General features: G+C 38.2%; 1 protein-coding gene across 2 annotated transcripts in view; it reads left to right on the plus strand.

Moving 5' to 3' along the window:
- Positions 1 to 14897, plus strand: part of GORASP2 (golgi reassembly stacking protein 2) — a 33496-nt gene extending 18599 nt beyond the window's left edge. The window contains exons 1-9 of one of the 2 annotated variants that reach the window (XM_038421586.2): positions 211 to 239; positions 732 to 935; positions 3289 to 3375; positions 3952 to 4082; positions 5170 to 5302; positions 5422 to 5545; positions 6638 to 6724; positions 12822 to 12932; positions 13863 to 14897. In XM_038421586.2, the coding sequence (XP_038277514.1) occupies positions 792 to 935; positions 3289 to 3375; positions 3952 to 4082; positions 5170 to 5302; positions 5422 to 5545; positions 6638 to 6724; positions 12822 to 12932; positions 13863 to 14155 (1110 nt within the window). In that variant the 5' untranslated portion in view covers positions 211 to 239; positions 732 to 791 and the 3' untranslated portion in view covers positions 14156 to 14897. Of the gene's footprint in view, positions 1 to 210; positions 240 to 731; positions 936 to 3288; positions 3376 to 3951; positions 4083 to 5169; positions 5303 to 5421; positions 5546 to 6637; positions 6725 to 12821; positions 12933 to 13862 lie in introns of those variants that run through there. The other variant, XM_038421582.2, reaches the window with a different exon arrangement.
- The last annotated feature ends 2121 nt before the right edge of the window (positions 14898 to 17018 follow it).

Genomic DNA, 17018 nt, shown 5'->3' on the forward strand with positions numbered 1-17018 from the left:
TTAATAACAGTAAAACATCCTGATTGGTTAATAATTAAATCACTGGGTTTTAATATCATGTGCTGCAAAAAGCTACAGGAGACTCATTAAAGAGCCTCTTGTGGCTTGTGAGCCTCACTCTGAATATTACATCCTATAGGAACATTAGTCTATCTATAAAATGTCTATTTTGAAAGTTTTTGCTTACTTTCACAAGTCCAGATGAAACTATCACTCTGCACTTCTGCAGCAAACAAAAAGTAAGTTTATACATCATGTTGAATGCCCCATTACACTTCTTGTTTTGCTTGTTCAGCACTTTAACCCTACAGTTAAAGACTTTTGTATACAAAATGATTGGAAGCTTAATAATTACTTACCATGTTAAGTTTATGTATTGCATAAGACAGATCATTGCTTACCAATGCCAGATTCCTATCACATTAAAGCACAAAGAATTAATTTCCTTAATTTTGAATTGTTTATGTTTGGGTGATTTGTGTGTAAAAAATCAAGACAAAACTTTAGGTATATTTCTTACTCTGAATATAGAAGTTAAGGAAATTACTTGATAGGAAACTTTGAGGAATTGAAATTTTTTAATATGAAAGCCACTGTAGAGAAATCCAATAAATACTTCCTAATCTCACTGTTCTCTGTATGACCTTTGAAATGCAAACTTGGTGCTATAAAATTGAACACTTCTTTTGTTAAACACTATAAACCAAAGTGATTTGTATGTGTACTTCCAGAATAAAGACAATGACACACTCAAGGATCTCTTGAAAGCAAATGTTGAAAAGCCTGTAAAAATGCAAGTGTACAGTAGCAAAACGCTGGAACTGAGAGAAACATCAGTAACTCCCAGTAATATGTGGGGTGGACAGGGCCTGCTGGGAGTGAGTATTCGTTTCTGCAGTTTTGATGGAGCCAATGAAAATGTATGGCATGTATTGGTATGTACAATCTTTTCAAGGTTTCTCTACTGTAAAAAGTCATTGCCTACAATTTATTAATCATATTGCATTAATTTTTAGCTGAAAATAAGTTACAAACATGCACCTGTGGAATGGGAAGGCTAGCTATTCAGTGCCAAATAATTTATCTCCAAAGTTACTAAAAAAATCTTGTATAGTGAAACAAGAAATGGTAGGCCAACTTAGGGATGTGGCTCCCACTGTTTTTAGACACGGGTTCATCTACATACCTTAGTAGTCACCACAATTACAAGTAAGCAAAGTCACAGAATCGGAAATGTAGGACCAGAAGGGACCCCTGCACTTAGGCAGGACCAAGTAAACCTAGACCATCCCTGATAGGTGTTTGTCTAACCTGCTCTTAAAAACCTCCAATGACACAACCTCCCATGTCTTGGTAACTTATTCCAGTACTTAACTATCCTTACAATTAGGGTATGTCTATACTAACCATGTTACTGCGCAGCCATGACTGTGCTGTGATGTGGGCAATGTAGACATGCTTTATTGCCGGGGAGAGAGCTCTCAGCGATTTAAAAAACAAAAAAAAAAAAAAAAAAAAAACCACACACCACCACACCCCGAACCAGCAGTGGTAGCTTTATCGCTGGGAGTTTCTCCTGTCATAGCTTTACTGGAGACCAAGGTGTACCTTTTTAGGATTGGGTTGGACTAAAATATTCATTGGTATCCTTTTTGTATTGACTCAGTGGCTTCATGAGCAGGTTTTGTTGACACCTTCAGCTCCTGAACATTCAGTCCCTTTAATGAATATGTAGCATACTTCTAAGTGCTTGTAGTCTTTTGTGGCAGGACTCTCTCAAATAATGTTCATGTTAGAGGTTTTAATTTTTTTTTAATTCTGTTTCTGAGATTTCTTCAGTTTCATTAGGGTTCAACAGGAATTGAAATTCTGTTTTTAAAAGTTCAATGCTCCTAGTTTTAAAGTTTTTTAAATGGTCTTAACATTTTGAGATTACACAGAGCTCTTCTTCGGGTTTGGTTTTGTGTAAGCTTGAAAGCTTCTCTCTTCCACCAGCGGCAGTCAGTCTAATAAAAGATATTACCTCTTCCTCCTTGTCCTCAAACTAGAAGAGTTACTAAGTTAGTCTTTGAAGAGGTGATTCTTGTTTTGTGAGGAGTTGCTGAAATACTGCATCAATATAAATTTCTATTTTAAAATATTTTCTTAGATAGGTAATTAACCAATTGATCTTGCTATGTTGGTCTGTAACCATTTCCTATTCACATAACAATTGCATTAGGAAGTTATGATATTAGATGCTTGCTTTAGACAAAATATATGTGAATATAGATCTGAAAGAGGCTCATGCACTGTAATAATCTAAAGAATTACAAGATGTTTTATTTTTGAGTGGAAACGTGTTATAAGTAAAGTTTTCTGTAAAATGTTTCCCAACCATAAATGTTTTTACATTTGAAAAATGAAGCTGTAATTGTGTTTATGAAAGAAACCCACTTTATTCCTACTTTATGACTGGGATAACACATCCCTATTCATGACCTTTTTTGTTTTGTTTTTTTTTTTTTGCTCTTAACATCATTTTGAAGTCAGGACTAACTATTTGCAAAAAATGTTGATAGGGATAAAACTTTCTTTGCCCATTGATATTTTATACCAAAGTAGTATCACTCTGTGATGAGCTTTGTCTGTTCAAGTAAATGGTGTTTTCCCAGTTGCAACAATTACTATTTGAATGCAAATATGTCTGTGGAAAATTCCATACAACACACACCTACCAGTTGACACCTATACACATCCTTCAATCCATAAAACAAAGGAAAATAGACCAGACTGTCAGGCTGCAGTCCAAGGGTCATAAACAAGTTAGCTCCCTCGGCACTTGGCTTGTATCCAGTAATGTTTTCTCAGCTATCATAGTATAGCATAGTTGTAGCTACATCCTAAAATTCAATAAAGGTGCAATCTAGTTTGTAATGACCTAACATTGTAAGAATACACTATAATAGTTGATACTCATTTTTGCATAAATATTGAGGTCTCCCCAACACATCCTCCAGCTTGAAGACTGGAGTAAAAACATTTTGTGTGGCAGGGGATAATAGTGACAAAACAGAGATCCATATGTCTGTGGGATATCTTATCAAATCTTATATTTGCATATGTACTGTTGTTTTAGGAATTTTGAATATCTTACAGTATCTTTTAAAATGGGACTAAATATTTGGAACATTTTACATTTTGTGTGTGTTAATTCCTTTAAACTCAAAGTTTGGAAAGGGTTTTATTACTGTGTTTCCTAATACTTTGAGCATATTTAACTTCTGTAATTTTATATCTTGAAACTAGGAAGTCGAATCAAATTCTCCTGCTGCACTAGCAGGTCTTAGACCACATAGTGACTATGTCATCGGAGCAGATACTGTCATGAATGAGGTAGTATAACTTTTTGAATTTAATGTACAAGAAGGAGAATACCAGGGCAATATTAATATCAAGCCTAACTTTCTCAGTATCCTGTGCTAATAGAAATTCTTTGCCACTTAGTGGGAGGAGCTCTGGCACAGCAAGTCTACATTTCTGAGTACACAAATATAACTTTAGAGTTTAAAAATGCTCTTTAAAATGCTTTCATATAATAAGATAGGATTAGTTTACACTTTTTAAAAATAATTTGAAAGATTTCATTAGGAATTGAACAAGTAGTAAAACATAATTTAAACTTTAATTTTTTTATTTTGATTTGAAATCTGAGTTATCATACCAAATGTAGTAGTTTGTCATCTGTTTTCAGTCTGAAAATGTAAACTATTTTATCTGTGGAGTATATTGAAGTTTTACAGGCACGCACTCTCTAAGGCGCCAGTCCTGCAATAAACACCTCAGAGGTGCCAGGCTCTGCTAGTTCTGCAGTGGAGCCTATGAGATGCCAATTTCCATGTTTATAGATCCTAAAATTAAAATACTATTTAAAAAAATTAACCAATTGGCAATGTTCCTATTTTTTTTCAGTCTGAAGATCTGTTCTCTCTTATTGAAACACACGAAGGAAAACCATTAAAACTTTATGTGTACAACACAGACACGGATAATTGTCGAGAGGTGATTATTACCCCCAATTCTGCATGGGGTGGAGAAGGCAGGTAAGCTAATTCAACTAATACCAAATGGTGGTTTTGCAGCAGCACCTAGCTCATTCAGGATTAGGGCCCCACTGCTTGATGCTGTAGAAACGGTGGAAAAGGTAATTCCTGTTGCAAAGAGTATTACTGTAATAAGAAACTGTGTGCAGTGGTGATTTACATACAAATTAGTTTGTAGGAGGGCCCTTGTTTTTTTGTAGTTACTCAAATTAGCTCGTTTAAAAGTTCATAAAACTTTATGAATGCTTAGTGCATTAGACTTGAAATCTTGATACTGTATAATATGCTAAAGCATGTAGTAGGTAGAACTGAAGACTGCAACTGATGTACCTGGGTTGTATTTTCAGCTATATCTTTAACTTACTCTGATTTGGGGCAGGTAACTAAGTTCTGTACCTTATTTCCCTATCTGTAAATCTATTTTACAAGGGTGTGGTTGAGGCTTAGCTATGTTTTCTAATAGTTTTTAAATCTTTTGAACACCTGTGGTGTTGTGTAGTGATACTAGTGGTTGGAAGGAGCTATAGAGGTTCAAAGTAATAAGTATAATCTACTATTGAGAGTATTTGCACAGAAAAATGACGTACTCTAGTACTTTTCCATATAACAATAGGCTTTATTCTATCTTGAGATTCATTATGACATCTTGAGCCATTTGCAGGTAATTGGCTGGCTGTTTTCTAATAGCTATTTGCTTATGGTATATTGTAAACCAGTCCCCCAAAGGAAGTTATAGAAGCCTCATTAGTTGTCACTTAAAACTGGATTACACAAAGGAAGCCCTTGGAAAAAATACTGTAGGGGGAACTGCAAAAATACTGTAGTCGCAAGGGAATGGACTAATCTAATAAGTCTCTTCAATAAGTGCCTACAGCTCTGTTGGTGGACACACTTCTGTGTCTCGCTGTAATTCAAGACGTCATTCTTGTGGCTTTTGGGAATCCGAGAACCGAGTCCTTTTCACATTAAGCAAGGTTGTTCTGTGCTGTTTGTTTAGTGTAGGGTCCATGGTGATGGTGGCTTATGCATATACCAAGGTCAGACTGGTCTGTTCCTGTCTAACCTTTAAATGTTCATATTTTAAAAGCCTAGGATGTGGCATTGGCTATGGGTATTTACATCGGATACCTACACGTCCATTTGAAGAGGGAAAGAAAATTTCTCTCCCTGGGCAATTGCATAGTGCACCCATCAGTCCACTCAAAGATGGATTTACAGAGGTAAGTTGTAATCTCTTTTGAGCTTGATAAAATAACTGAAAGTATAACTAACATTTGTTTTCATTGTTGTGGATTCCAGTGAAACAAAACTACTAACACTAAATTCTCATTTTTGTAAGGTTCAGCTGTCTTCAGTTAATCCCCCATCCACATTACCGTCTGGAACAACAGGAATTGAACAGGGTCTGTCAGGACTGTCCATTAGTTCAACCCCTACTACGGTCAGTAGTGTTCTCAATACAGGTATGTATAAAATAAAAACAACCTCACTTGTGAAATGCATTCATAATTTATTGACTTCTGTAATTCAGAAAGATGGATTTGTCAGTTAACTTCACAAAGAGAAAACATGTTTGTAGAAATGCATATGATTTCCAGAGTTCACTTCTTCCCTTTGCCTCTTCCAAAACCATTTCCCAAAAACTAGGACTTAGTATGTTTCACATCATAGCCCAATGGTAAAATGTACTTTCGCTGTAAGGTGAGTGTCTCCAAACCTGTTAACACCAGGGTTCAAAATTACTGATAGCAAAACCTTATAAACATGGCATAAAATGCTAATGCAGAAACATTGAATCCCTATAAGTAGGGCCCTACCAAATTCATGCTATGAAAAACACATCATGGACCATGAAATCTGGTCTTCTGTGTTTTTACCTTGTACTATACAGATTTCATAGGGGAGACCAACGTTTCTCAAATTTAGGGCTCTAACTTAAAAGGGAGTTGCAGGCAGGGTCACTTCTGTACTGCCTTCAGAGCTGGGCAGCCAGAGAATGGTGACTATTGGCCAGGTGCCCAGCTCTGAAGGCAGCACCCTGCCAGCAGAGTGCAGAAGTAAGGGTGGCAATATTGTACCATGCCACCCTTACTTCTGCACTGCTGCCTTCAGAGCTGGGTGGGTGGAGAGTGGTGACTGCTGACTGACGGTCCAGCTCTGCAGGTAGCAGTACAGAAGTAAGGGTGGCAATACCATACCAGGCCATCCGTACTTCAGTGCTGTTGCTGGCGGCGGCTCTGCCTTCGGAGCTGGGATCCCAGCCACTAGCCATTACTCTCCAGCTACCAAGCTCTAAGGCAGCTCCACCGCCAGCAACAGCGCAGAAGTAAAGGTAGCAGTACCACAACCCCTCCCCCCCCAATAACCTTGTGACACCCAATACTGTGAAATTTTAAATAGCTGAAATCATGACATTTATTATTTTTTAAAATCCTATGACCTAACCCTAACCTATAAGCTCCTCTTTGAGATACTGTGTGAGGAAGTGTGTTGGAATGTTGCATACTTGGACATATTTGAAATGATGGTATATACTTACGTGAATCTTTCATTAGGTGTCCCAACTGTACCATTATTGCCACCACAAGTAAATCAGTCCCTCGGTTCAGTGCCACCAGTTAACCCAGCAACTACATTACCAGGTGAGTAGTGAAAATTTTGAGCAAGCTCAAACATTTTAGAAACAAAATAACGCAAGATAGTATAGAATGATAGGGAGAAAGAGGAGGTTTGTATTTTTTGGCCCCATTCTTTAGAAAATTGTTTATCCATGTTTGTCCATTTCTGTCATTTTGTCTAACTGGAATATAGGAGTAATTTGTCCCTTTCGTTGTCATAATGTGTTCTAACAGCATTAAGGTGTAATGGTGTTCTGAGGATAGTTAAATACTGGAATAGGTTACCCAGGGAGGCTGTGGAATTTCTGTCATTGGAGGTTTTAAGGACAGTTTAGACAAACACCTGTCAGGGAAGATCTAGGTTTACTTGGTCCTGCCTCAGCATGAGTGGATGGATGAAATTTATGTGTGCTGTCCCTTCCAGCCCTACATTTCTATATCTAGATAAACCATACTTGCTATTCATTTAGAACATATTTTTTTCTTCAGCACTTATAATTGTGCTAGACCCATAACAGGAAAAAAAAAATTGTGTGGCCTTTGCCTCGAACACCATACAATCAAATTTTTAGATGTGATGTGACTGATGAGGAAGGAGAAGATAGATGTGCTCAACTTGATGATTCAATTACGTTTTTTAAATGTTGACTCTCTAGAACACTGTAACAGGGCTGCCTTGGTCCTGCTTCTGTCTCAGTCCACAAATTATGCGGAGACCCTTTTGCTGGTTCAATACCCTGTGTAGTTTATTTACAGTTGCATCCCATCACCCTCACAGCATACCTAAGACCTTTCCCAAGCAGAGGAGCTTAATCTCTATCTCCCTCTTCCTTCCTGTGCCTAGTTGTGGGGTCTTGCCTAATAGCTTAATTGGCCTTTCTGCCCTGCTGGGCCCACAAATTAGGCTCAGCCTTGTATAGTCAGCTCCAATCTGCTTTGTCTGAATGGGGCTGCTATGAAGAGTGCTAACTCAGGCCTTTGTACCTAGCACTCTGTCACACTGTGGAACAGAGTTTTAAGGCGTAATCTAAATAAAGAGGAGGTAGTGGGTTGGCAAACTGGGACTGGACTCTCAAATATCTGAAAATCCCCCAATTTGGTAATGTCTGCATTTTCAGGGAACAGTTATATCTACAATAAATGTTGGTGAAATCGTAGCCTTGTTGAAACAAATGAGAGTTTTGCCATTGAGTTCAGTGGGGTCAGGAGTTCATCCTAATTTGATTTTTCACTGCAGTTTGACATTTGGAGTAAAAGTAAAATGTAACCAACCCATCACTAAATTTCTGTGGTCTGAAATGTACTTAATGCGTATTACATTACAGTGGAACTAAGATGTTAAGGCCTATATATGCACATGAATATGAAGTTGGTTAGGGATGAAACATACAGAATCACAGAAACGTGGGGCTGGAAGGGATCTCGAGAGGTCGCCTATTCCATCCTGCTGCACTGAGGTGGGACCAAATATACTAAAATCATCCCTGATAGGTGTTTGTCTAGCCTGTTCTTAAAAATCTCCAGTGATGGTGATTCCACAGCCTTCCTTGGTAACCTGTTCCAGTGCTTAAACCTTAAACCATCCTTATAGTTAGAAAGTTTATTTTCTAACATCTACCCTAAACCTACCTTGCTGCAGATTAAGCCCATTCGACTTGCACTGTTTTCAGTGGACATACAGAACAATTGATTGCTATTATCTTCATAACATCCCTTAAATGTATTCACAGACTTATCAGGCCTTCCCTTCTTTTCTCAAGACTAAACAAGCCCAGTGTTTTTTGTTTTTTAAACCCTTTCCTCCTAGGTCAGGTTTTCTTACCCTTATATCATTTTTGTTGCTGTCCTCTGGATTCTCAAATTTGTCTACATCTTTCTTAGTGTGGCATCCAAAACTGGATTCAGTACTCCAGCTGAGGCCTCCTCAGTGCTGAGCAGAGTGGGACAACTACCTCCTATACTGCACCATAGAATATTAGCCTTTTTTTTGCAACTGCAACATGGTGTTGGCTCATTCAACTTGCAATCCACTATAATCCCCCAGATCCTTTTTCTGCAATATTACTGCCTAAGACAGTTATTCCCAGTTTTGTATTTGTGCATTCTTAAGTGTAACACTTTATTGAATTTCATCTTGACAAGTTCAGACCAGTTTATTAAGGTTATTTTGAATTATTATCCTGTTCTCCAAAGTGATAGCAACTCCAGGTGTCATCCATACATTTTTATAAGCATACCACCCACTTCACTATCTAAGTCATTGATGAAAATATTGAATAGTACTGAACCTAGGACAGGCTTCTGCAGGACTCCAGTAGATATATCCTCCCAATCTGATGATAAACCATTGACAAATACTTTTTAATATTTTTTTTTCTAACCAGTTATGCACCTACTTTATAGCATTTTAATCTAGGCCACTTTTCTTTAGTTTGCTTGAATGTTTTGTGGAACTGTGTCAGAAACCTTATTAAAAATCAAGATATAGGTCCACTGCTTCCTCCTACCCACTAGGCCAGTAACCCTGTCAAAGAAGGAAATCAGATTGGTTTAGCATGATTTGTTGACCAATCCAGGTAGGCTATTATTTATCACTCTATTATCCTCTAGGTGCTCATAAATTGATTAACAATTGGCTCTATCATCTTTCCAAATGTGAAGCTAAGCTGACTAGTCTATAATTCTCCAGGTCCTCTTTGTTCTCCCTTTTTAAAGATAGTAGTGTTTGCCCTTCTCCGGTCCTCTGGGACTTCACCTGTCTTCCATGAGTTAATTGCTAATGGTTCCATGATGGTGTCAACTAGTTCCTTAGGTACCCTAGGGTGAATTTCATCAAGCCTTGGCAACTTGAATACATCTAAATATTGTTTAACCTGTTCTTTTCCTATTCTGATTTGTGTCCCTTCCTTCTTGCTGTTAATATTATGTTCAGCATCTGGTTACAATTAACTTCTTTAGTGAAGACGGAAGCAAAATAGACACTTAATACCTTAGCCTTATTTATGTCATTTGTTAGATTTCCTTTCCCTCTTAAGTAGTAGATCTACACTTTCTCTTGTCCTTCTTCCTCCTAATGCATTTACAGAACCTCTTATTGCCTTATGTTCTTTGCTAGGTATAACTCATTTTGGGCCTTGGCCTTTCTGATTTTGTCCCCATAAGTGCACGCGCGCACACACACAAGACATAGATCTGGAGGTCATCTTGATGTAAAAATAGCTGTCTATTTGAATGTGTATGCAATACAAGAAAAAACATGGAAATTAATAGAGGTTCATTGCTAAGTCATTTCATTCATTGCTAAGCCATCCCCTGCCAATGAAGGATTAATCTCTAATGTATATCTGGTAGTGTAATGTCCAGTCTAGTCTCAAGCAATGGGATTTTCATAGCCTAATAGAGCTCACTGCCAGGAAAAAAAAAATTAGGAGATATCAGGAAAGGATACCTATCTTAACTTCTTCTCCTTATTAATTATACTCTTATGTCCCAACTAAATGATTCTCATTCTCTCTCTCCTTGATATTTACATCCTTCAAATATTTTTAGACTAAAATCACACTATACGTCAGCTATTAATTAGTCTATATACATTTAATTCTTAATATTTCAATCAATCTTGCAGCCCCTAATCTTTTTGGTGAACTCTCAGTACATCTTGGAGGTCTTGCAGGACTAGTTTCTGCAAGACCCAAAGACTGAGGGTTCTACTTCCCTTGGGTATTTAGATGTCCACTGAATAGCTAGTGGAGCTGGAAGCTGCTCTCGGCAGACTTCATTTCTCCCCACCACAAACAGTGCTGCATGACTGTCTTAGCTACATTTCAGGGAAAAGGGGCAGATCAAGAGGCCCTTCTCCAGGAAGGAGGCAGCTACCCTATAGCCCAGTGGGGCTCTCCTTTTTGGAGAGAAGCAAATATATGGAGTGAGCTTAACAGTTCTCTTGTGATTGCTATGCTCCACTGGCTTAGGTGTCAGATATGTTTGACATATTAACAGCACTATTTTGCAACACATTATGTATGGTTAGACTAAAGTTACATATGTATATTTACACTGGATTAATTTAGTATTCATATTAAACTATGTGCAGAGTATTATAAGATTATCAATCTAGAACAATGGGTGGTAGCCAAGTATTTTTGCATTTGGGTCACTTTAAAGTTACTAACAGCAGTTTAGATAATAGGCTATTAAATTTTGCTAAAAGATGGCATTGTCAGTCTACCATAAAATGTTTAGTGATGATTCCATTATCTCTAAATTGTTGAGAGTTCCTGTATTTAACAGGCTTACTAGCTCAGTTTCCATAATGTATTATTTTAGACCGGTGTGGAAACTCTTGCTACATACCCTGTGAATAAAGTAATGTTTTATTCACTGAGATTAATGAAACACTGAATTCTTATGTGCCAAAATCGTTCTACTGTAGGTTTGATAGACAGTGCAAGTCTTATGTAGAATTTCTCTATATATTTCCTACTAACTGGTATAGGATACATAGGATTACTTGATGTACTTTGCATGCTAATGACAGGTTTCAGAGTAGCAGCTGTTAGTCTGTATTCGCAAAAAGAAAAGGAGTACTTGTGGCACCTTAGAGACTAACAAATTTAAAATTTAAACTTTTGTTAGTCTCTAAGGTGCCACAAGTACTCCTTTTCTTTTTGCATGCTAATATAACTGAAATATTGGAAATTTAGTAAAGTTTTAAAAAAAAACTCTTGGAGACAGATTTGCCAGTGTGGAAAGAAAATACAGTAGAGTTAAGTATGTGCGTGCAGTGGTAATGTCAGGAAATTCTAAATTCCTGTACCACAAGATTAAAATGTCAAACTACTAGGAAGTCTAGCTTTCATTAAAGTGTGAACATTTCCCTGCCAACTCTGGGCAATATGAATGTGGTTTGGAAATCCCCAGGAAAACTGTTCACTTCTTCTTTGATCTACAATTTCACTACTACAAGTATAGATGTTGAAAGCCTTTATAGTCCTAAGGGTGGGCTTCTGGGTACAGTTAAGAGTTTCCCAGATAAATATTCACACTAGTCTTAGCTTTCAGTCTAAAGATAAGCTCTCTTTGTGAATCAGTCTGCCATTATTTTACTGCTGACCTACTTATTAATCTTAACTATTTATTGGGCTGGTTCTGTTTTGAATCTGTTGATTTTTGTTTTTAAATAAGATCCAACAAAAAAGTTATTTTACAGTATTCTATTAATGTTGTGACACAAAAGGTTTATTTCAGGATTAGTCCTCATTAACCTAAACCCTATGTACACACTTAAGAAGAAAGAGGTGGTCCTTGCTCCATAGAGCAGTGGTCTCCAAAGTGGGGTGTGTGCACCCCAGGGGATGCGCCAGAGGATCCCAGGGGGTGTGCGGCAGGAGGAGAGCCACTGGACGGCACTCAGTCTTTTTTTTTTTTTTTTTTTCCCCCTTTGGCGGCAGCTCTGCACGCCTGCCGCAGGTCTTTCCTCCTTCTTTCTTTGGCGGCACCATGGGGGTGCGTGATCCAAAAACTTTGGAGACCACTGCCATATAGGATCACTTAAAAAAAAAAAAAAAAGGAAAGTGGGAGAGGAAACAGGATATACCTGTTGGCAGGCAGAATGACAGCTTAATTCCACACTTGTATTGCATTTTATAACCCTTGCCTGACTTTGAAAATAACTTTAAAACTTGCCCTTATTTCTGTATATTTTTTGTCCTTAACCATAGCCGTTTCTCTTTGTGTTTATAACACTTTTTTGCTTGTTTTGTTTTAGCCTTGATTTTCCTGTTTTTATTTGTCACTTAAAAAAAAAACAAAAAAAACTTTCCCTTCATTATTGCTAATCCTATGGAAAATGCTCTATTACTATGATAGTAAAAATAGAATTAGCTGGGAAATGGGATTTTTCTAGCCCTAACTCTTGTGACTACTGTGTATAGGTAAATCCCTTTCATTATCATTTTAAGATCAAAAGAGAAGCTTATTCACTTTCCCATTTGTAAAAAGAACCAAATTTTTGAAGTATAGTGTGAGCCAGTGATATGCAGGTTCTGTCTGGAACAGTTTTTCAGCTGGCTAGATGTATCTCTTGAAATTGAGGTTTGTATCTTTCGTATTTGTTTTTTAGGTCTGATGTCATTACCGACTGGACTTCCTAACCTGACCAGTCTTTCCAGTCTGAATTTACCTGCACCACCCATCATTCCTGGTGCTGGATTGTCAGAAATCCTACATCCTGGTATGTTTACAAATGTAAATATTACAGTAACTGGTTTCTGAAGATCTTAGACCACACTATTTCCTTGATACCACCTATTCATTACTAACTCCAAGTTGTGCTCTATGGTTCAGTCATGAAGAGGATGGTTGATTCTGTTGCCAGAGCTGCAGTGGAACGGTGCTCTCATTGGTGACCTCTTCTGCTCAGTCAAGGAATGTGTCAAAATAATCCAATCTAGTCCTCCCTGCCTTAGGTTTATGTTGTTTCCTCATTACTCCCATCAGATTTAGGGCTTCATAAAGACTTTCAAAAGATGTTCCTTTGTGCTAAAAATTAGAGGGAGTATATAGCTTTTTGGGGAGGCTTAGTGAAATGCACAGTTCATATTTTCTGTGAGCCAGCCAAGAAAATTGAGAAGTCAGAATAAGTATCAGAAATACTAAATTTATGGTATTGAATACAACTGCTGAAAAATACACATTGAGCAAGCAAAAAGTGGAACAAGGCTTCTGTGGGCATTGGCAATTTTAGGATGTGCTGGAAAAATCCAAGCTGTAGTACAAATAAATACATTAAAAGCATTGTCTCGAGGCTGGTAGCTGCCTCTTGTACATGTCAGCAGGCCAACACAAGTTCCATTATTGTTAATCTTTAAGGAATGCTTGAGATCTAGTTGAGGAGGATTGTTTGGCTTTCAAAATATTTAAAGCTTTAAAACTAGCTGTTTCTGAGTTATTGTTGCTTAAAAGTCCTGATTATGTTCCCACTGAACTCAATAGGAGTAGAAGAAATCCCATAGTGACTAGGAGAACAGACAGATACCAAGAGGCTTGGCAGACTCATAGTTCTAGTGTAGATCAAACTGATCACATGGCATCCTGGGGAAAACTTTAAAAGAAGTATAAGTGAATGGTGTGTGATTTGTTGCTGTTTTTTTAAAATTTCTAGGTTTGCCACCGCTTCCTTCCTTGCCACCTCTAAATCTATCTGGAATAACTCCTCTCCCAATGCCACCTGAGTTTCTTGCACAATTTCCTTTGGTCACAGAGGTATCTACTCCACCTACAGATCAGCTTCCCCATAGCACTACTGTAAGTGTAGAACAAACCTCTGCACTCACCTTGGATACTGCTGTCCCCACCTCTAAGGCAACTCCTCTTGATGACCGATCAAATGAATCTACTACAGTAAATGAAAAACCATCCACGGTCACAGCTGTACATACTTCAGAATCATCATAACTTCAAATCATTCTGTTGGAGTGTCTTGGTAAATTTAGCCATGGGATGCATATTTGAAGGCGCAAACTACCATTAATTTCATATTTGTTTGTACTTTATCTGTAGGAGTCCTGTAAATAATACTGAGGATAAAAAATAAATAAAAGGAAATGGGATTTAAACTGTGTACTGAATGGGAGGGAAAGAAAAAGGCTTGTATTTAAACAACCCAAAAGAAGCATCATGGTAGTAAAACAGACTTCCACTGCCAAACTTGCAGGTTTAACAGGCTGACAGTCTGCTAGCCTCCCCAACTTTTGCTTCTGTTAGAAATGAACCAGGTTTTGAGACAATTACATACCAGATTTCTTGTTCTTTACAAGTATGGAAATCTTGTGTCTATGGCGGGGTGGGGGTGTAGGGGGGAGTGTTTACTTTTGTTTTAGTTGTAAATTTTAGTATTACAAAACTTCCAACTAAAAATGTTTTATTAAAGTTACTGAATGATCTGTCAATTGAGCATCTTTTTATTCAGCTTGTGTACAGATCTTTATCTTACTCTTTTAAGAAAAAATAGTCGGCAACATTTTGTAACTGCTGCTGAATTGCTTTACACCCCCACTGTATAATGGTCTTTAGAAGAAAATGAATGTTAAATGTTGCACAGTTTTAAACCAGAAGGTGGCACTTTGACTATTGTAAGATAAGTTACATAGAGGAAAACATACATACAGCAATAAAGTCCTGGAATTTTATTCTGAGACAAAAATAGCACAATATTTTTGTTCAGTGTGTAAGATGTGACAACTTTCTGTTCACTTTTCAGTGACCTTTTTTCCCTACCCTAGAGAAAATAGTCTTTGTCACAGAAAAGGATGGGAGGCATGACCTAGTATTAGTGGTGCATTTAACACTGGTAAGTCTCATCTCAGAGTGATGTTTGTGGCACAGGCTTGCATTTCAGTTGCTTCTCAGGATGAAGGGGATTGTTTGACTGTTACATCAATAAAGTGCTTTACAAAATGTAGTAGGGTTGCTTCACCTACTGTTGAAGTGCAAATCTTTCCTTGTCATTGTGCAGTAGCTAGCATCTTCACGTACATGAAGCGCATCAGTTTCCTTTTTCTACAAGTATTGTATTCGTATTGCTCAGAGGTAGTCCTCAAGCTTAGTACCTCAGGGTGGGGATATTTTGAGTGATTTGCACTTGAACAGGGACACATTGAAACTCTGCCTGATCTAGTCAGGGTGTCTAGGACTGAGAATCACCTTATTCCACCAGCAAGAGAAGACTTGCTGGTGCTTAACTGGGTGGCAGCTCCTTGCCACAACCACCTCAACAATCTTCTCAGAACTATGCCACCTCCCTTAGCGGTGCAGATTAAAAATAGATGCACCCTGAGCCCTGTTGAAGGATCACTATGACAACCTTTTTTTAGAGACTTTTGTAAAGAGTTGCTGTTACAGCACAATAAACCCTTCGCCAGTTGGCACTGAGGGGTTTTAGTGGTCACAAGCGAGGTGGATTTTCGTGTTTTCACTAAGAACTCTGTAAGAGTGCACCCAAACACACTTTTGCAGCACAAGGAAGAATTCTTTCAGCCAGAAGCTCCCTTTGTCAAGCTGAAAACCTTAAACTGACATACCTTGTCCTGTCTCCTTCACTGTGGTGGTGAAGATTACTGCACACTTGCAGTACTTCCCATTCCATCTCCTTGCACTGAAGTTGAGGCTCTGCCCACGCTGTCTGAAATACTGGAGCCAACATTTTTCCTTAACCCCCCTCACATGCACAGCACCATTCAGACTAAAAAAAACTATCTATAGAAGCTGGATCCAGAAAAGGACTTCAACCATCTAAAGTGGCAGTTCAGCATTTAGGTACCACAGCTCCCCCAAAGCTGCTGCCTAACCTTCTGCCAGCGAGCATGCATACTGCCACTTTCAGTCTCATCAGGATCCTCTGTGTAGGTTGCCCTTTCCCAAGGGCTTAATTCTGTGGCCTGTGTTCTCAGAGTACACTTAACCTTCCCCAAAAAAACAGCTGGAGGAACAGGCAGCACCCCCTTAAATTTAACTGGTTAGAGGGCTCATCTGAGAGGGGGGAGATCTTGGTTCAATTCCCCCTTCCACCTGACATGGAGATGGGAGTCTCTTGTATTTATTTTGATGGAATAAATGGGCCTAAAGAGTCAGATGTGCTAACATGACCCTGTCACATGACCACTACTAAATAGTGTTGAACTATGTGTGGTATATAGGGACCTCAGCTGCTTTGGACCCTGACAAACTATGAAAAACTCTACTAAATATAGGGAAAAACTAACATTTCATCTGCTTTAAGTAAAGCTTTCATTTTAACAATATGCCTGGTTCGAGAGTGCTGAAGAAACTACCACAGAGACTCTGCTGGATGGTAATAACTGAGAGGCCTCCCCCTAGATGGTGGACCAGTGTTCCACAAAACTCTATACCCTTCACCACCTGTCATCAGTAAGTTACTTTCAGAATTATTTGCTCATGGAACAGGAAGTACCTTGGAGAAGATTGCATGGATGCTCTTCCTCAGCATGCTCCCAAGTTCCCGAAGTCATCTACTTTCTGCAAGACATTGCATAGCAGGGTGTCTGTCATCAGGGAAGGCATGAGCCACATCTCAGCTAATTGTAACTCACCCTCCTATGTATTCAACTATCTGTATCAGAGTAGTTATTCCATGTGTAATTGGAGCTAATAATACATGTTTGTAATGCACATTGAGTTCTACAGCTGAAGGACTAAATTAATGCAATATACTAGTCCCATTTTGCATATAGGAGAAATGGAGATCGTTTGTGTGATTTGTCTGAGAGGCACTTTGTATTAGAAGATTAGCTAAAAGCCA

Source organism: Dermochelys coriacea, chromosome 11 (genome assembly GCF_009764565.3).
Source record: "Dermochelys coriacea isolate rDerCor1 chromosome 11, rDerCor1.pri.v4, whole genome shotgun sequence".
Taxonomy (NCBI): Eukaryota; Metazoa; Chordata; order Testudines; family Dermochelyidae; genus Dermochelys; species Dermochelys coriacea.